We start from the raw sequence: 20,982 nt of genomic DNA, 5'->3' as shown, positions 1-20,982 counted from the left end.
TCTTGAGAAGTTCCTGGCCAGCTTGGGTTAGGAAATGAGAAATGAGGAGTTCAGTTTTATTATTATTTTTTAATTCCATCGAAGTAGTTAATGGAGGTTTCAGGACTGGAAATGACAGCAGCATCTGGAATTGATAGGAGCTTGCAGATTTCTGGCTGTAAGTGCACTGAAGAAATAGTATTGATATCACAGTTGGGGTTTTTCCCGTCTTATTCCTGGTCTTTGGGTTACTGTATAAATATGTGCCACAGAGCATGCTTACTTTATCTCAGGGATCAGGCAGAATTAACTGGTTACCGCTATTTCTGTTTTGATTCATGTCGTACAAACACCAATTGTCCTCTTGTTTCAGAAAAGGCAGTCATAAAAAGAGATTGTTTTGGTGAAAAATTCAGCAGCATTTTTTTTTTTTGAAGTTTCTAAAATAAATCCTTACAAAAAAGGCTAATCCTATTTTGCAGCCAAAAAATTGTTGATTCTTGATTGTTTCTTTGGTAACTGCTCCGTTCCCATACTCTTAGATCTTGTTAGAAGCTATGAGCACGTAGATGCTCGGTGTACAACAAAGGAGGGGACTGCTGACAGCAGGATTGGTGCCTAACATGGCTTCGACAGTGATGATGTTGCACTCTCTGGAGTCACTTTTACTGTCTTGCTCAGGCTCCTTTATGACTAGTTATAAACTTTTGTCTCCCCCAATTCTGGAGTTAGAGAAAGTCTAGACCAAGGAATGGATTTTTTTTTCTCAGTCATGATGTTGAACTGAATGCCCTGTACGCCTCAAGGCGGGCTGATTAAGTAAAATTCAAATGAATAAAAGCCGTCCAGTTTTAGAATTATAGCAGCCTCTTGTTGAGTGTCTAATATGTGCCAGGCTATGTATTTTAATAGAGTTAATAGATTTTCTTATTTAATTTCAGATTAAGGAAAGCATTTCTGAGCTGAAAGATTGTCTAATTTATCTATAAGATGGTATCTTCCATTATTTTGAAAGTGTAGCTGTCAAATGGATTTATAATTTGTTTCCCTTAGGTTTCTTATAGGCATATAGAGGGGAAGTCTGATATTTCCCTGGATGAAGAAAATAGTAGAAACTGCTTATTTTATTAACAGATAAAAATTTTGTCTAAGAAACTCTTTTTTTTTCTTTTTAAAGATTTTATTTTTTTCCTTTTTCTCCCCAAAGCCCCCCGGCACATAATTGTATATTCTTAGTTGTGAGTCCTTCTAGTTGTGGCATGTGGGATACTGCCTCAGTGTGGCTTGATGAGTGGTGCCACGTCCGCCCCCAGGATTCGAACCAATGAAACACTGGGCCACTGAAGCAGAGGGTGCGAACTTAACCACTCAGCCAAGGGGCTGGCCCCTGTCTAAGAAATTCTAGAAGGCATTTTAAGCACATGGTCAGGTGTATGTGAAAACATTTCTTAAAATTTTTGCAATATTTTTTACACTTAATTTTGCTCCCTTTCTTCCTATGTTGTATTTATATGTAAAACCTACTCTATGTTTTTTAAAACAGTAAAATATCTGGCCCAAAAGTATCCTTATGGAATTTGCCTATTTATTGTACATTTTAGTATCAAATTTTGATTTGATTCCCAAATTAGTGGGAAAGTGATATAAATTACTGTCTATATTTGTTGAAATAGATCTTAACTCCCTAAGAACGAAGACTTTGTTAGTGAGTAGAGAGCCATAAGAATGATATAGGGATTCTGGACCAAGAAATAGGCCATTATTGAAATAATTTGAAAATGAAGTTTTCAAACTTAGAGAAATATTTTGTCTTATAGATATTATTTATCTCCCCTCTCAAAGAACACTGTATTACAAGATACTGTGTAATAAATTATATTTTTTATTTAATTACCTTTCAAGGTCACTCGAGGAAAGACAAAATAAAGCAACTTTCAAGTGTCATAATTAGCAGTTAAGTTAGTTCAGAGATAGAGCATTTAGCATCTATAACATATATAGAATCTGTTTTTAAACACCATTTCATCACTAGTGCTGGGCACATAAGAAGCACTCAATAAATGTTTGATGAGTGCATGAACGTAATTGATCTGCTTTAACTTAGCTTTCACTTATTTAAGCATTGTCTTAGATCTTTGTCAGAACCCAAACTTGTCAATACTTTTTTGAACTTTATTATGTTATTAGCTGAAAAATAACTTTTTTAGTGGAGCTACACAAATACATCTCATTAATGATATTACTGAAAGCAACGTGGAAAAAGAATGAGTCCCAACTTCTTAAAAACATAAATGTGTTTTGGGGGCGGGGTGGTGGTGTTGGGATGGGTACAGGGAGGCCCTTGACGCGGGCACTGTGGTTAGTTAGGGGTGAGAAGGAAAGGGTAAGGAACCCTGCTCGTTCCTAGTTAGTCTGTAAGAGGACGTTCTTTGTCTTGTCACAGCTTCCATTGTCTTGGTAGTAGACGGATTGAGAGGTTGGGCTTGGGAGTCAATAAACCAGAATTTAAGTTCTGGTCTTTCCACTTATTAGCTGAATGATTTTGGACAAATCATTTAACATTTTGTGGCTTCTTTGTTCTTTTTTCTAAAATGGTGATAATACCAATCTCAAGAAGCAGTTTAATATTTCCTAAAGTGCTTAGCAGATTTGTGTGACAAATTGCTTTTGAAAAATGGAAGGTGTTATTTATATTACCTCTATGACTTTTTGGTCTACTTCATTGGCTTTTCTTGTAGCTGCCCTTTAAATGTCGGTATGTCTAAATGACCTTTTTCCCCCCGCAGTGTATATGTATGAAAACATGGCTTCAGCTAGGTAATACGCTGTCTTCTATCTTCTGTGTTCTAGATCTGACTTCCAGCTACCTTTTGGACAGCTTCACAAGCTAAATAGCAAACTTTTTATCCAATATTGAACACGATTATACTCCATTTTGTTTATTTTCTGTGTTCTCTGCCTTGAGCAATCACCATCCACTTGGTTACTTAAACTAGATCCTTCAGAAACCCCTTCGACTTTTATAAAACGTTAAGCTGATCATTTAGGGCTCGTCACTTTTAGTATTATAGTTTCTCTTGAATTTATCCCCTTCAGGTCTACATTTCCTGTTGGGACAAACACTATGACTAAACACTACTTTTCATGCCTCCCAATCTCTCCTCCTGTTGCCGGCCCCGTCCCTCCCCCCAGCGTCCGCTAGGGGAAGCAGAATAAAACAAAACTACTGTAGTCTTTCTCTGTAGTACCTCACTCTCCGTTTTCGTGGACCGTGCACTCATCTTTGAATCCCTGTTGTCTAGAATATAGTAGACCAGCAAAAAATACTTTGCTTTTGAAAGGAATCATCTTACAGTAGATTAATGTAACAGAGTTTTTTGATGATGTGCTTTGTTGTGAGTAAATATGTCTCTCTCTATATATAGACCCTAATGGAAACTTAAAGAAATATTTGGTCTTGACCAGTTAAACTTTGTCAGAATTCAAAGAACTTTAATACAGTAAGAACTAACTTGCATGTCAGTATTCTTTTAAAAAGGTATCATCAACATTCAGTTAATGTCTCTTCCACAGGTAGTCTTCAATTCTAACTTGAATAAACAATAAAAAAAGAATGAATCCCTTATTAGAAGATACAAGTAAGCCTTTGATATATTTGAAAAGTATTTGAAATAGGTTACGTGGCTGGCAGAGTATTGCATCATTACTAATAGACTTACCCAAACTGGTTTAAATTTTCGTTTATTTTTACCAAAATAACATGAGTACATGGTAATGAATCAAACAGTCCAGAAGAATTTAGGATGAAAAGCGAGCGTTATCTCCTACTTCACTCTTTCCTACCCCAATCATGTTCCTCAGAGGGAACTTCTGTTTTTAGAAACTTCTGTTTTTAGTAATTCTAGAGGTTACCTCCAAAACTGTAAGAAATATGCTTATTCTTTGAGATATTTATTTACGAGCTTTAAACAATGTCTGTTAATTCTTTGCTACAAAAGATGAAGATTTTAGCTCATTAAATTTCCTGTCCCTTGCTTACCCTCTCCATTCTTCCTAATGTTTGATAATTTTTTTGTTAATATTTTTAGATCATTGGTTACTTCCTTTTTAAACTTTAAATAATATAGTTCTCTATTTTTATACCCTCACCCTTGGTCGTGTATACTTTTATTTTATCTTACCAAATGGTTAATGATTTTTTTTGTTCTGTAATTATAAAGTTCTGAGATTGAATTATATGCTGATCCTAAAAATTGAAAACTAGTAAAGACCTGAGTACTCAGTTTGCATTGCTTCAGTCCATTTTCACACTTTGGACTTTCTTATAAGTCCAAATAATATAATATATTTATATTATATGTATTTATATATATATTTGCTTATATTTATGTATCTATAATGTAATAGAATTTGCATTAAACTGAAATGGATTCTTTCTTCCACAATTGTTTCTCAGTTAAATTTGTTTCATAGGTATAGCATGGCTTTTTGGAATTACAGTTATGTGCCTTTATAGAATTCTTAAATCTGTCCAGCCTGATAATCATACCACCTTTGTATACGCTGTCCTTTTTTTCTGGAGCCTACTTTCCTATAACCCTTTGTCTTCTAACTTCCCTCTAGACAGTTTGCTTAAGCCTACTGCATAGCTTTCATTTTGGGACACATTTCTCTCTGTTGTCCCAAGTGTAATGATTTTCACCTGAGCTGGCACAATGAGTTTTCATAGAGGTTGGGAATCCCCTGAAATTCTGTACAGAATTTGTGTGTGAATATATTTTTCAGCTTTGGCCATATTCTCAAGGGTGGTTCTTATCCTAAAGCACATCTGTTTTAAAATCACGTTGTTTTGTGAATTTTGTATACTATGTTTTCTGATCATACTAAAGTACGATCATAATAACCTCTTCAGTTCATGTTTTCTGTTTTCTTGCAAATGAGACTGCCAGTGAGCATTATGCTAGGGTTTCATAGCATAGCCCTCAAGGAAATGCATTCCTGTCATTTGTAGTCATTTTTTGATTTTCTTCAGATTTCCTGAAGTTATGTCTTGCCTCCAGTAATAGTTTTTCAGCTATTTTTCAAACTGTTGTTAGCCAGTCCGTTTGGCTGCAGTGGTGATTATGGTGACATCTCATTCATAATGGCAAAGGATGCTACCAATACCTAATTACCTGCTGATCTTTAATTTTTGTTTTCTTGGTCATTTCTTTTGAGGAAGATTAGCCCTGAACTAGCATCTGCTGCCAATCCTCCTCTTTTTGCTAAGGAAGAGTGGCCCTGAGTTAACACCTGTGCCCATCTTCCTCTACTTTTTATATGTAGGACACCTGCCACAGCATGGCTTGCCAGACTGTGCCATGTCCGCACCCAGGATCCGAACCAGCGAACTCTGGGCCGCCAAAGCGTAACGTGTGAACTTAACCATTGTGCCACCGGGCTGGCCCTTCTTGGTCATTTCTTTGAAGGGGCCTTTAGCCACTTTTAACCTGGTACCCTGCAAGTACCTTTAGTATGGCATCTTATTATTATTTGTCATGGCAGTTTCCATCTTTTGTCAGATCAAAAGTTATTTGCCAAGATCCAAAGTAGAAGAGCAAAAGAAGTTAGAATGAAGTAAATAACAGATGTACCATAATGAAGTAAATAACACTTATTTTCTTGTATTCTTCTTCCTAGGCACTCATCTTGGCTAAAAATGTCTTAAATATGTATGTCAATGGTCTTTGACCAAGAATGTATAGGATAGTATATTGTGTTAGTCCTCATTGTCCAGTGTAGGATAGAGTGTAGAACATGGAGAAATACATTTTATTGCTTTATTTTTTTAGGGAGTGTTTTATTTTGGGAGAGTATGTGTACACTTTCATGGAACATATGACCATACTTTGTCTTGCCTCTGGGTCTTTGTTTATGCTGTCTTTATTATCTGGAACAATCTTTCCCTCCCATCTTCTTTCACTAGGCTAACTTCTACTTGTCTTTCAGGTCTATCCTTAGGTGTCACCATTTCAGAGATGCTTTCTTTAACCCTTTCAGTTTAGGTTAGGTGCTGCATGTATGTGTTCCCGTTGTCCCCTCTGCTTATCATTCATTTCTTTCTTTAAAACATTTATTGAGTGCCTTTTATGAGCCAAGTCCTGCTTTGGGAGAGGAGATCTAGCAGTGAATAAACAAATCAAGTCACTGCTCTTGTAGAGCTTATATTCTGCTTGGTAGAGATAGACAAAAAACGGAATCAGGAACATAATACTAGGTAGAGATGAGTTCTAAGAAGAAGAACAAAGCAGGGTAAGTGAATAAGAATGATAGTGAGGACATGCTAATATAATTAAGATGACCAGGAAAAGCCTTACTGAGGAGGCTTAGGGCAGAGATTTGAAGATATGAGGGAGTAAGATAAACTAGGGGAGGAGCATTCTGTGCTGGGGGAGCAGCAGCTGCAAGGGCTCCGGTGGGAGCATGCCTGACATGTTCAGGGAACAGGAGGTAGGCCATTATGAGTGGAACAGAGCAAATGGGGTGGGAAGGGAGATAGTGGTAGGAGATGAGGACAGAGTAACTGTAAGGGTTGAGCAAATCGTATAGGACTTTCTGGGCCATAGTAAGGACTTTGGCTAATTATTTTGAGTGAGTTGAGATGTCATTGGAGGGGAGCAGCAGAGGAATGAAGTGATCTATACCTGTGATCATTATGGCTGCTGGGTTGAGAATAGTCTGTAGGGGAACAGAGGTAAGAACAGGGAAACGAGGGGCTGGCCCCCTGGCTGCGTGGTTAAGTTTGCACACTCCGCTTTGGCAGCCCGGGGTTTGCTGATTTGGATTCTGGGCACAGACCTACACACTGCTTATCAAACCATACTGTGGTGGCATCCTAAACAGAACAAGAAGAATGACTTACAACTAGGATATACAACTATGTACTGGGGCTTTGGGGAGAAAAAAATAAATGGAAGATTGGCAACAGATGTCAGCTCAGGGCTAATCTTCCTCACCAAAAAGGATATGGGGGTGTAGGGGGTGGGGGGATGCATCTTTAAAACAGGGAAACTAGTTAGGAAATTTTCAGTCATTGAGATGAGAGCTGATAGTGGCTTGGAATAGGGTGGTAGAGGTGAGAAATGTTCAGATTCTGGATGTATTTTGAAGACAGAGCTTACAGTATTTGCTGAAGCGGTGGGTATGGGGTGTATGAGACCCCAAGGTTTTTCGCTTGAACAAATACCAAGATTTACTGGACTGAGGAAGCAAGAGGAACAGGTTTGGGATGGGGGTATAGAAGGGATAGCACTCAACAGTTCGTTATTAGATATGTTAAGATTGAGAGGCCTATTAGAAATGTGAGTGGAGATGTTGAATAGCCAATTGTGTATATAAGTCTAGAGCTCAGGCTAGCATTAAGCTTGGAATCAAATTGAAGAGGAATTATTGAGTGTTTTAAGAGAGAGGAGAAGGAGCAGAATAATCATTGAGAGTGGGAGAGTGAATCGACAGTGAAAATGAAGTAATGTTGCTACTTACTTATGGTTGATGATCGTAAATTCAGGTTGAGATCGAGTCAACACAGGTGTCTGCTTTCTCCTATTGTGGGTTTATCAGACAATTATGATAGCTTGAGAGAAGGACAAGGGAGTAATATGATGGTGGGCCATTTAATTTTAAAATGGATAAAACAAGAAATAGGACATGAGAGGGTGAGTGACAGTAAAAAGATGGTAGAGTGAATGGATAGGAGGTCCCTCTGAGCTCAAAGAATTGATGAGGGGAGGGTATTAAGAGGGTATTAGAGGTATTACATGGGAATTAGTCTACTTTTGATGCCACTTCACCTTGTCTCCTCATCTCCCAAAAACAACAGATGTCCAGAAAGGCCAGAAAGAAGCCAAGACAGTTTAAGCATAAACTTTATTCCTGTTTATAGGCCTGACACTTGAGGAAGCTTAACATGAGCCATCACTCTTTATCAAGATGTATTCATCTAACAAAAGTAATCCCTGGGTGCCTTCTCAATTCTAGGCCCACCTTTAACTTCCCCTGTCTTGCTCACCACCCTTAGAAGCTCTGCCCTTTGTTTTTGTGGTCTTTCTTGTACTATTGTGCTTGTGTGTGTGTTTACATCTTATGTTATTACCAGTTGGTGAGGGTCTTTGTCATGAATGGAATGTGGGAATTAATCATGGTAGTTTTTCACCATCTTTGAACTTTGCACCTGGAAGTTAGTTGTAGTGTAACCAGCTTCTAAAACTGCACATTTACCTAAAAACAAGTAGGAGTTACCTTATATCTGCATAGACTTTCGTCACTAGACTGTATGCTCATGTAAGGGCAGGGTCAGCATTTTAGTCATAGTTTTATCCTCAGCTCTTCCCACAGTGCCTGACAATATAATAGATTGGGACGTTTGTTGACTAAATGAATAATATTTGTTACGGTAACTCTTCACTTATCTAGAGGTCACTTCTTATATCACTTGGCCCTGAATCGCATCTGAGAACTAGGAAGGAAGCAGTTCTACTCCTAGGAGTCTTTCCAAGAAAAATGAAAGTACTTGTCCACATAAAGATATGTTTATAGCAACATTCATTATTTGTAATAGCCTAAAACTGGAAAAAAATTCAAATGCCCGTCAACTGATGCATAACAAAATGTAGTATATCCATTTAATGGAATACCGTTCAGCAATTAAAAGGAACAAACCACTGATACATGTTACAACATGGACAAACTCCAAAAACATTAGGCTAATAAGTGAAAGAAATTAGATACAAAAAGCTGCATATTAAATGATTCCATTTTATAGGAATGGTCCAGAAAAGGCAAATTTATTGAAACAGAAAGCAGATCAATAGTGCTTAGGGTTAAGGGTAAGAGCAGGATTAAGTGTAAATATGCACAAGGGAACTTTTTGGGATAATGGAAATGTTCTAAAACTGGATAGGGTTGATGGTTATACAATGCTGTAAATTTATGAAAGTTATTTAATTGTTCCCTACGATGAATGAATTTTATAGTATGTAAACTATCTCAGTAAAGCTGTAAAAAACAAATGCTTTTGAGCAACCAGAAATGGTATTTTAGAAAAAAATTAAGTTTATTCAGAAATAAGCTTTTTGGTCTCATTATGCCCAAGTTTGTTGTTTCCTTAGGCAAAATTGTAACAAGTCTATTTTCTAACATATTGTGCATTAAGAGATTCTCTCATCAGGAGCAAATGATAATTGACAGGAAGAGAAGTAAACACTTTAAAAAGTAAAAAGTATAACCAGCAAGGACTGTTTAATGTTGGCAGATTACCTTGCACATGTCAATAGCACCTGAGGCCATTTAGACATAAATAGCTCAGTATAATTATGAATTACAACGATGACATCTAATCAGCAAGAAAAATCTGATTTGTTTCTGTGCACCCATGTTATGAAAGCAAGGTGATCACATATTAGATCTTTTTTAATTATTAAAATTGAGTATAGAGGGTCTAGCTTCATTTATATTTCCATTTATGATGGAAAATGCTGCCATTATATGAAATAAATTATTATTAACACAGTATAATATCTTTTATACAAAGATGTTACACCTACCAACCTCACTAAACTAGGACATATAATTTGTCATTTTCTAGTACCAATGATAATACTAGTTTCATTAGTTTGTGTTAATTTGACCATCTTGTGACTAGAAATCTTAAAACTTTCAAGATTGTTCTGATGAAAGTTAATGTGCTCTGGTGGCAAAATAGAGATTGTTTTCATTTGTATTACTGAACTTTATATTAATCTTGGTTTCAGTTACCTAGTGCTGCATAACAGACTGCCGCAAAACTTAGTGTGTTTAAAACAACAGCAACTTATTTCTTATCATTCTGTGGGTTGACTGGGCAGTTCCTCTGCTGGACTCACCAGCCTTAGGTCACTGTGGCATTCAGCTGGTGGGTCGTCTGGGCGATGGGCTCAACTGGGATAGGATGCTGAGCCTCACTTTCCACGTTATATGATATATCAGGCTTCTTCACACCTGGAGCTTTAGGCCAGTGTTCCAAAAAAAGCAAAGTCTGAAGCTAATAAAGCCTCTTAAGAGTATCATTTCTGCTGCCCTCTGTTGGTCAAAGCAAGTCACAAGCTCAGCTGAGATTGTCAGGGTGGGAAAATAGACTACAACCCCTATTGGGAAGAACAATAAAATCCTATTGCAAAGAGGCAGGGAGGCAGCCTTTAGTTTTTCTGCCTTTCTGTTCTTTAAAATAGAAAACTTTTCTATTCTTTGCTTTTTAGGATTAAACAGATGACTAGCAACGTAAACTTGAAAAGATCCCTTTAACCTATAAAATGAAGAGAATGAATTAGAGGTTCTTAAAAGCTTCAGTCTGTGAGATTGATGAGGCTACAATTAAATACAAGTATTTTCTGAAAAGAAAACAGTTTTAGCGTTGGTTATCCCCATACTTCTTTTGTGTCATTGTATGGTACCTAGCATGTTAAAGTGTATGAAGAGGTGTTTGGAGCTTTGAAATCTGATTGAGCTGGATTGGCAGATTACCCTCTTCTAGTCTGTTTCTCTATTTGGAAAATGATTATAAAAAGATACCTTGATTGGGAAGATGAAAAAAGTTCTGGAGATAGGTGGAGGTGATGGTTGCACAAGAATGCAAATGTATTTTTAGGTGTGAACTGCACAGTTAAAAATGGCTAAAATGGTGGATTTTATGTTATGTATTTTACCACAATAAAAAAGTGTGCCTTGAAAAATAGTTATGAGGATTAAATTTAGTAACAAATCTCAAACACTTGGTAACGCTTATTTACTAGGCAAGTGTTAGGTTAACTTTCCCTGAAGTTTTTTTTATGATTCTTTGCTCAGATAAAAAAGCATTTCTGAAATATTGACTGCCAGTGGAAGTCAATATTTTGTATATGATAAAAGAAAAGTCCTACCAAGTCCTATGAACCTTTTTAAAAATGACTAATCTCTATGTTGATTTGGATTTTTAGGTAATCTTTGGAGATTCGCTTATATTCAATAGGAGTATGTCATTCTCTTTAGATGTATTTCACTTCTTTCTTTTATGCTTTCCTATCCAGGAAGGGCAAAACATATTTTGCCCAACTTTGGAGATTTATTCGAGGGATTAAATCACCACTCTGTTTGTATTAGGATATGTAAACTCATTTGAGACATGAATTGATAACTGGTATTGCATTCATTTATAATCAGCAGTGCAATTTAAAAATTGACTGTGACTTTTTATGTTGAGAAACTTGAGGATCATTTATTTATTTATTCGTTTGTAGTGCATCTCCTGTGTGCCAGTATTCTAGATGCTGGTGGTACAGCAGGAAATAATACAAACGTCCTTGCCCCCATGGAATTTAAATTCAAATTGGGATGTTAGACAACAAACAACTAAAGTGAATAAATACATACTTTCATTTGGAGATAAGTAGTAGGAAGAAATAGAAACCAGGCTAAGGAGTTAGAGAGTAAGAAGGTGAGGAGACTAATTTAGATAAGAGTGCTTAACAGTGACTTCTGAAGAGAAGTGAAGTGAGGGAGTGAGCTCTGTGAAGTGGAGGAGAGCATCCCTGTCACGAGAAGGAGCAAGTGCAAAGGCTCTGAGGTGGGGCTGAGCTTGATGCATTTGATGAGCACGCAGGAAGAACAGCATGACAACTACAGAGTGAGGCTGGAGGAGTGCAAAAGGAGATGAGGTTTTAGACATAGGTAGGGATCCTGTTTAGATTTTACTCTGAAGTGCTGGTAAGGACTTTGTTTTTTATTCTAAGTGTGATAGGAAACTGTTGAAATCTTTTAAAAACCTTGTATTTTGAAATAATATTAGAGTGAAAAGAAAATTTGAAAGAGTAGTACAGAGAATTCCTGTATCCTCTTCACCCAGTGTTAAGATGTTGCATAACCATCATTGGAATCATCTTTCCGGGGTAGTGTGTTGCCTTAAAATGCCCTCTCTCCTGCTACTACGTGGAAAAGACTGAAGAGGCAAGAGCAGAAGTACAGAGACCAGTTAGAGGCCACTGTAGTAGTCCAGATGACAGTTGATGACTAGGGTGGTAGCTGGATAGTTCTGTAAAAGAGGTTTACGCAAATAGCCTCTGAGGACTCTTACTTTAAAAGGCCTGGTTTTGAGTATCATACTAAGAAATTGAACAAACTTTTCCCTGAAACCAAACTTGAATACTTGGTTGTTTTTTAAGAGGAACAAAATACTAGCATAACTTAGATCAAGAAAAAATTTATTATGCATAAGCAGTTTCGATGATAAAAGAAAGTAATTGAAATGGGTGAATAAAGAACCGAAGCCACCTTCCTTTGTGTTGAAAATCAGTGAGTTAGCTCCCTTAGTCATTGGTTCTTTATTGTAATTTGCCACTACTTTTTTAATAAAGAATGAAAACTAATAAATACTAAATTTCAATCAATTTTTGATTACTTATTTTTGTATGGAAATGCTTAATTGTACAAAGATTAATTATCAGGATTTTTCAGTGTGAAGATATTTTGCTGTCTGCGTGGCTGTTTATTTTGTTTATTTTCAGTTTTTACACATTTTACTTGAATGTTAAGAATAATAATCCATAGTTAGAAATTTTAATGAAAGCATTGTACAAGTATTTTGCTAATATAGTTAACCTATGTATCCATGGTATACTTTTACAGTGTTAGTAAATAGAATCAATTCTTCTCAGAATTGTACTTCTTTAATGTTCTTTTCTGTAACATCAAACAATTTATTATTCGTCTATGTTCTTAAACCATTTCTTGCTTTTTGTTGGCTATAAAACAATGAGATGATGAATTAATTAAGAAAACCTTGTTCTTGGTGTTGAACCTAAAGTTAAATACTTTTGGGGAGTATTTACTCTCCTTCACTTTAAGAACTAAAATATAGCATTTTTTTTTTGCAGTTGAAGCCAGAGAATTGTAGACCGTTTGTTCTTTGTTGTTATAGTTGAACTCTTTAATGCAGAGCTTTATAGAATTTATTTTCATTAAATAGGGAACATAATTGTAACTATCCCAAAGAGATGTTGGGAGGATTGTGTGAAATACTTGTAGAATGTTTGGAACAATGCCTGGCAAAGATGCATGCTTAGTTAGTATCAGCTCTCATTAGAAGTACTATGAGTAGTATTGAGATTATTTAAAATAGCTTTATTTTTGCTTATTTTGAATGAGTGGTCTGTGAGCCTCCTGTTATTTATCTGTTTAGTGAGTAGCTTCTAGATTCTAGGCACTGTTAGATTTTTTCATGTGTTTATTTTGGCTAACCGTCCACAATAGCTCCCATTTTGATGATGAGGGTATTAGGCTCTGAGAAGTTGCCTGTTTAGCCGTGATTGCACAGTAAAAGGTAGGTAGGCTTTCTAGCATCACCTACCAAAACTTGTTGTCTCACGCTAACATGTACAGATCTTTTAAATTTGTCATAATCACTCATCTGATAGATGTTTATATTGGAAACGTCTTTTTGTGCACAGCTGTACGATATGGGCTGTGGAGATTAAAAAATTGAGTTTGGTACATTGTCTTATGGTGTTGGAGATAACTATGATAGAAAGTAGAAAGTGATGCTATTAGAAATTGTACACATTTAAAGGAAGGAGATGTTATTTGCATTCAGGGAAGAAGTTCAATCAGGGATGGTTTCTTGAAAATGAGGTTAACATTTATACTGAGTAGTTTAGGGGTAGCGGATTTGGACATATAATGAGTGCTGGAATTTGGACGTCTCAATAGAGAAAACATGCGATGTGTATGGAAAAAGGAAATAGTTTGTTTTGGATATTGCGTATAGTGTGTGAATGGGTGTAGGGGAAATTTAGATTGGGAAGGTCAATTAGGGCCAAATTGTTTAGGGCTTTGAAAACTTGACTAATTCTTTTGAATTCAGGCATCCATTAGTTCAATAAACTTTTTTAGGCACTGTAGAGGCTAGTTACATATGATTTGGGGGGAAATAAAGTTGAATGAGAAATGTAGACCATAGTGAGATTTTATTATTAAAAAGAGAGATGGTGGGGGGCTGGCCCCGTGGCCGAGTGGTTAAGTTCGCACGCTCCGCTGCAGGTGGCCCAGTGTTTCGTTGGTTCGAATCCTGGGTGCGGACATGGCACTGCTCATCAAACCATGCTGAGGCAGCGTCCCACATACCACAACTAGAAGAACCCACAATGAGAAATATACAACTATGTACTGGGGGGCTTTGGGGAGAAAAAGGAAAAAATAAAAAATCTTTAAAGAAAAAAAAAAAGATGGTGGGCACGTAGATGGTAGAAAAAAAACTTTATTAGGGGTAAGGAAATGAAATTTCCAATCCTGGCCTGTCATTATGTCATTATATAACTGTGGGAAGATTCTTTTAAGTTCTTTGGCTATTAGGTTCTTAATTAGATTTTTTGTATAAAAGATCATTCAGGCCCACAGCATGATGGTGACTGTGTCATTTTTTTGTCCAAACTAGGACACTGAAATTGAAGGGAAAAATAGTTAAGCCCAGTAGCAACCAAATTATGCCTCTTAACTCATTATTATGAGTCTGCTTTTACCTGTTATATTTCAAAACTCAAATTTAAAGTACTGAAAAGCAGGGAAAAGGACTAAGACATCAAGCATAAATGTTTCATGTTGAACAAGGTAAAGGTTGTGTAATCTGAGGAAGTAGAATCATTTTTAGATAAGTATCTGCTTGATGTTGAGTTACGGTAATGATTTTAAAATGTGCATATGAGCATAGAATTGTTTTGAAACAGATATATTGTGAAAATAAAGTCAACTACTCTCATAATTAAAGCTAAGAGCAGTTACTCATCACTGAAAGTATATACCTTAATTTCTATGGCATTTAGGGGAAGTGATGAGGTACTTCATTTACACATGTTTTCCAGACATAGTTACTTCTTTAAATGTCTTCAGGGACTGCAATATTTAGGGTATTTTACCCTATAATAGTTGGGTCTACCAGACTGCTGTGTTTGCTGTTTTAGATAGTCTTTTTGTAGTTTTTTTTAATCTTCTCTTGATGTTACGCTTACTGCTGTAAATTTTCTGGCTTATCGTAAATGGTTCAACACAATTAAGTATAGCACCTCTTACCCAACCCTTCTGTGTAGGTAAGAACCATATGAGGGCCTCAAATTGTGTGGGCTTTGGTAGCAGGTTTGATATTTCAAATCACTTACCCATATTTTCTGGTTTACTTAGGTTCTAGATAAGTGATTCTCAGGCATTTAATGTGCATTCAGGTCACCTGGATATCTCGTTGAAAGGCAGATTCTGGGGGCCAGCCCCATGGCGTAGTGGTTAAGTTCAGTGCCCTCTGCTTTGGCAGCCCAGGTTCCCAGGTTCAGATCCCTGGCATGGACCTACATCGCTCATCAGCCACTCTGTGGCAGCAGACCACGTATAAAATAGAGGAAGATTGGCACAGATGTTAGCTCAGGGCTAATCTTCCTCAACAATAACAACAACAAAATCAAAAACAGGCAGCTTCTAGTTCGCTAGGTCTGAGGTGGGCCTGCACTCTGCTTTTCTAACAAGCTCCTAAATGATGTGGAAGTTACTGTTCTACAGACTACACTCAAAGTATCAAAGTTCTAGGTGGTTTATTGTAATTCTGGCAGTCTTATCATATAGGACATTAAATATGGCTGGATTCTTTCAGAAATCATATTAATAGTTTTAAAAAATGTAGGGCTTTTATAAATTTAATACAGTTGATTGAAATAACATTTGTCTTTTGTATTCACATTTCCCTCTTTCATGCATTTACCACTGTCTTAACTCCAGTTTTGCTTCTTTCTCATTTCTTTTTTGTTGTTGTGGTTTTTGCTTTTGTTTACTGTATTGTGTTTTGTGGATCTGGTCAGGGAACCGTTACTGTATTTTATGTTTGTATCTACATTTTATTTTGCATGCGTAACGTGGCTTTGCCTGGATGTTCTTTTTGGTAAGTTCCAAATTTATAAAGCATATTGTTTTTGTAGTGTAAGTTACAACATTTTTCGCTTTCTTTTCTCCCACTTGTAGTAATGTGATCATGCTCATGAGTTGTTTTTAATTATTTTAAAGAGTTCGTTTGATAATTATTGTTTTCCTAACATTTTCCAGTTTTCCTTAGTAGTAGTGCAGTTTGATACTAATCTGCTTCGATTCATTTTAGAGCCTCACACTGTCAGTTGCTGATCACTATTAGCAGTTGCTGTCTCAAATATTTTAGTTTTTTAAAAAGCCTTAATATTAGAAATATTGTTCTAAAAGCTTGTGCTTCCATATAGCAATCATAAAAGAAGATAGTTTGTAGTAAAATTAAATATTTTTCTTCTCAATGAGCAGTGCATTCTTATTTTGTTTTTACAGCAACAGCTTGCACAACTGCAGAAAGAAAAATCAGAGATTCTGAAAAATCTGGCATTATATTACTTCACATTTGTAGATGTTATGGAATTTAAGGTATGTATTTTAATATATGAAATTTAGTATTTCAGAGGTAGATTTGATATTCATTAACTCTATAAATTACTTTGTCACTTGTAAGTAATAAAATTGAAATTCTTCTAGAACTGAAGTTTAAAATACATTTTATTTGTGTGTGTTTTCTGAATTTAATATTATTTGTAAAGGTTACAGATTAAAATAAGCTTTTATTTTCAGGACCATGTTTGTGAATTGCTGAATACTATTGATGTTTGCCAAGTCTTCTTTGATATTGTAAGTATTATCTTCAGAAAAATTTTCAGTTCTCTTACCTGTTTCTAGTAGAACTAAGGGGACCAAATGCTTTTCTTTAGAGAAAATTTACATGGCTATTACATGGCTGGTATATAAAGTTTTAGCATTGTTAATTTGCTTGTTTTCTAAGGTAAGGAGTTATAATGCATTCTCTATTTTTACTTGTTTATTCGTCACTGAATATGTCTTATACGTATTGGGAAATAGTTGTTAATTTTAGTATTTTATTTTAAGGCCCAATTAAAAAGAGTTCTGGATAATATTATTCTCTATAAAAGGCATACTTGATAGAAACTTTCTTAAGAAGACAGTTTCTTGATATAGGAAGGCAAACTGAAAACTTCTCTATTGACTTAATGGTGAACTTTTTAATTTACTTATTTACTTTTTATTTACTTATTTTTATTTACTTATTTATTTAATACTCCTTTTTCTTGCTTAGTGAGATTGGCCTCTAGTATTTATTATTCTTGGTTGTCCTTTTAAACTGTTACCAGTTTGAATAGGGCAATCACAAATTCTTTTTCATCCATAAAATTGTGTCACAAACACAATTGTTATCTGTAACTCCCAAATTTTAGGCATATTTTTGGTGAAAAGAGTTAGAATTTCAGAAATGGGGATGAAACACGTAACTATATAAAATTATTTGCTTTTATAGCTGCCATGAAGATGTGTGTGTGTGTTTAAAAGTTTATGAAATAGGAAGGCATTAAATGTGACATTTTTTTTCTAGACTGTAAACTTTGATTTAACAAAGAACTACTTAGATTTGATCATAACCTATACAACACTGATGATACTACTGTCTCGAATTGAAGAAAGGAAGGCAATCATTGGATTATACAACTATGCTCATGAAATGACCCATGGAGCAAGGTAGACCTGCATTATAACAATCTCTGTGAAATTCTCAATTTGATGGTTTACAGCTCAGTGAAATTTGATATGTCTATTTTAAGTGATCGAGAATATCCACGCCTTGGTCAGATGATTGTGGATTATGAAAACCCTTTAAAGAAGATGATGGAAGAATTTGTACCCCATAGCAAGGTAAGAGCTGGTTTTTATTTTATTTGTTTTATTTTTATTTTTTCCTTTTTCTCCCCAAAGCCCCCTGGTACATAGTTGCACATTTTTTAGTTGTGGATCCTTCTTCTTCTTCTTCTTTTTTTTTTTTTGAGGAAGATTAGCCCTGAGCTAAGATCTGCCAATCCTCTTTTTGCTGAGGAAGACTGGCCCTGAGCTAATATCTGTGCCCATCTTCCTCCACCTCATGTGGGACGCTCGCCACAGCATGGCTTGCCAAGCAGTGCCATGTCCGCACCCGGGATCCTAACCGGCGAACCCCCGGCCACCAAAGCAGAATGTGCACACTCAACTGCTGCACCACTGGGCTGGCCCCAAAGAGCTGGTTTTTAGATGGGCTTTAATATGTTTATGAGATAGCTTAAGGATGGATACTAGAGTGATAAACTTCTTTTAGAAAAAAAATTATAATGGTATATGAGTAATAGCTATGCATGGTTTTATCTAATTGTGAACCAGAGAACTAGTTGATTAGATTCTGAATTGTGTGTAGAGACTCAGGAATATTTTGATTCATTATAGTTTCTAGATTCAGTATAGAGTATAGAGGTAGTGAAGTTTAGTATTTTAGAATGTTTACTCTCATACCATACCAGACTGCTTGGGTTCCAATCCCAACTCTGCCAGTTACTAACTGTATAATATCTGGAAAGTTACTTAGCCAACTTCACTGGACCTCAGTTTTCTTATCTGTAAAAAGTGGAGTAGTAATCGTACCTACCTCAAATGACTGTTATGAGGACTAAATGAGTTACTTCATAAAACTAGTTACATAACGTGATAAATTTTAGCTGTATTATTATAATAGAGCCTCTGTTAGCATTTTTTTCTTTTGTTGCTGAGGAAGATTCAACCTGAGCTAACATCCACTGCCAATCTTCCTCTTTTTTTATGTGAACCACCACCACAGCATGGCCACTGACAGTTGAGTGATGTAAGTACGTGCCTGGGAACCAAACCCAGGCTGCTGAAGGGGCACGTGCTGAACTTAACCACTAGTCCACCAGGGCTGGCACTTATATTATATAGCCTCTTAATGAGAAAAAAAATCATAGGAGTTTTCTGGAAATAATTTGGAATGTCTGTCTTTTATAATATATTAAAAAATACTTCTTAATGAAATAATTTTGGTTCTAAGGAGTCTTGCCATTACGGCTTCTCTGTGGTAGGGCTAATTTAAAGAACCATAGTTCCTAAGCACATCAAGGAAATTTATAGGTTTCTCGTACATCCTCATTATTTATAGATAAGGAAATAGAGTGTTGGAGAAGTGACATGACAAAGTAAGCCATTTGGCAGCATAGTGGCAAAACCAGAGCTAAAGCCCAGGATATTAGAATCTTGGTCCATTGTTCTCTTTGAATAATGAGAATTAGACTTTTCAATAATACACTGTTTTGTATGAATCTGTACTTCTTTTCATATACAGTTAACACCAAGAATTTTCCTTCAGTTTTCTTATTCCCATGACAATTTTGAAGATGCATTTCCATTTTAGTTCTTTGCATAACTGTATTATACCCACAGATATATGGATTTAATGTCTTGGAATTAGTTGAGTCGTTACTTTGAAAGAGGCTGGTGGATGACGACATTTTTGAAGTGAACATCAGCATTGTGGGTGGAAGTATCAAGGTTTCTCAGCGCACTGGCCATGCCCTGGCTGGGCCCTGCCTCCCGGGTTGCGGGTTGCGGCCGTGCTGCTTCCTCGTCTGCAGCTCTCTGCCCTCCTCCTCTCTTTCTCTCTCTCTGGGTCCATTTCTGACTTCGCCGATCACGTATGGCTTTGTTTGTATTTAGCCACTTCAAATTTGGTCCTTTCCCCACTTAGGTGATGATTATTTCCTTAAAGGCTGTTGGATCTTTTTAAGTTTTCCATAGCCATTAGCATATCCAAGACTATTAATAATTACTTGAGGAGAACTGTCCATTTGTCCAGTTATTTCCTAGTCTTAGTTTTTTCAATGTTCCATGATATCTCAGAGTTCTGATAGAAAAGCTGTACTGTACTTTCTAGGATTTCTGAAACATTCTGAATCATTTGGTAGAGTGTAATAAAAATGTAGATTCTTGGGTTCTACTCCCAGAGGTTCTGGGTCACTAAGGTTCAGGTGGAGCCCTGGATTCTGTGTTCTGAACAAACTACCCTGGCAGTTTATGTGCAGCCAGATTAAAGAATCACTCTGTACAGAATTTTTAGGAAGCAGGGATGAATAGCAAAAGATGGTTCAAAGCAAGCAAGAAGCAGATGAAATAAAACATTAAATGCCTTGATGATAAAGATATAATTAACAGTCTTTGACATCAGTTTCAAAAGAATCTTTTCGGACGCTATAACTCCTCAGTTGAGGGAAACAATAGAAAGAATAAACAAATGGGACTTCATCCGACTAAAGAGCTTCTTCAAGGCAAGGGAAAACAGGATTGAAACAAAAAAACAGCTCACTAATTGGGAAAAAATATTTACAAGCCACTTATCCGACAAAGGGTTAATCTCCATAATATACAAAGAACTCACACTGCTTAACAACAAAAAAACAAACAACCCGATCAAAAAATGGGCAGAGGACATGAACAGACATTTCTCAAAAGAAGATATGAATATGGCCAATAGACACATGAAAAGATGTTCATCATCGCTAATCATCAGGGAAATGCAAATCAAAACTACACTAAGATATCACCTTACACCCGTTAGATTGGCAAAAACATCCAAAACCAAGAGCGACAAATGTTGGAGAGGTTGTGGAGAAAAAGGAACCCTCATACACTGTTGGTGGGAATGCATACTGGTACAGCCACTATGGAAAACAGTATGGAGATTTCTCAAAAAGTTAAAAATAGAAATACCCTATGACCCAGCCATCCCATTACTGGGTATCTATCCTAAGAACCTGATATCAGAAATCTCAAGAATCCGTTGCACCCCTCTGTTCATCGCAGCATTATTTACAATAGCCAAGACGTGGAACCAGCCTACATGCCCAGAAACTGATGATTGGATAAAGAAGATGTGGTATATATACACAATGGAATACTACTCAGCCATAAAAAAAGACAAAATTGGCCCATTCACAACAACGTGGATGGACCTCGAGGGTATTATGTTAAGCGAAATAAGCCAGTCAGAGAAAGACAAACTCTATATGACTCCAATCATAGGTGGAAGTT

General features: G+C 36.3%; 1 protein-coding gene across 1 annotated transcript in view; it reads left to right on the top strand.

The window, feature by feature from the left end:
- NCKAP1 (NCK associated protein 1) overlaps positions 1-20,982 on the top strand; it is an 82,281-nt gene that overhangs the window by 2,492 nt on the left and 58,807 nt on the right. The window contains exons 2-5 of the mRNA XM_046658449.1: positions 16,351-16,443; positions 16,645-16,701; positions 17,459-17,601; positions 17,685-17,775. Coding sequence (XP_046514405.1) covers positions 16,432-16,443; positions 16,645-16,701; positions 17,459-17,601; positions 17,685-17,775 — 303 coding nt within the window. The 5' untranslated portion in view covers positions 16,351-16,431. The remainder of the gene's footprint in view (positions 1-16,350; positions 16,444-16,644; positions 16,702-17,458; positions 17,602-17,684; positions 17,776-20,982) is intronic.

The sequence above is a fragment of the Equus quagga genome, chromosome 4, assembly GCF_021613505.1.
Source record: "Equus quagga isolate Etosha38 chromosome 4, UCLA_HA_Equagga_1.0, whole genome shotgun sequence".
Classification (NCBI taxonomy): domain Eukaryota; kingdom Metazoa; phylum Chordata; class Mammalia; order Perissodactyla; family Equidae; genus Equus; species Equus quagga.
Note: the sequence above shows the minus strand (reverse complement) of the source record. Positions and strands in the feature narration are given on the sequence as shown.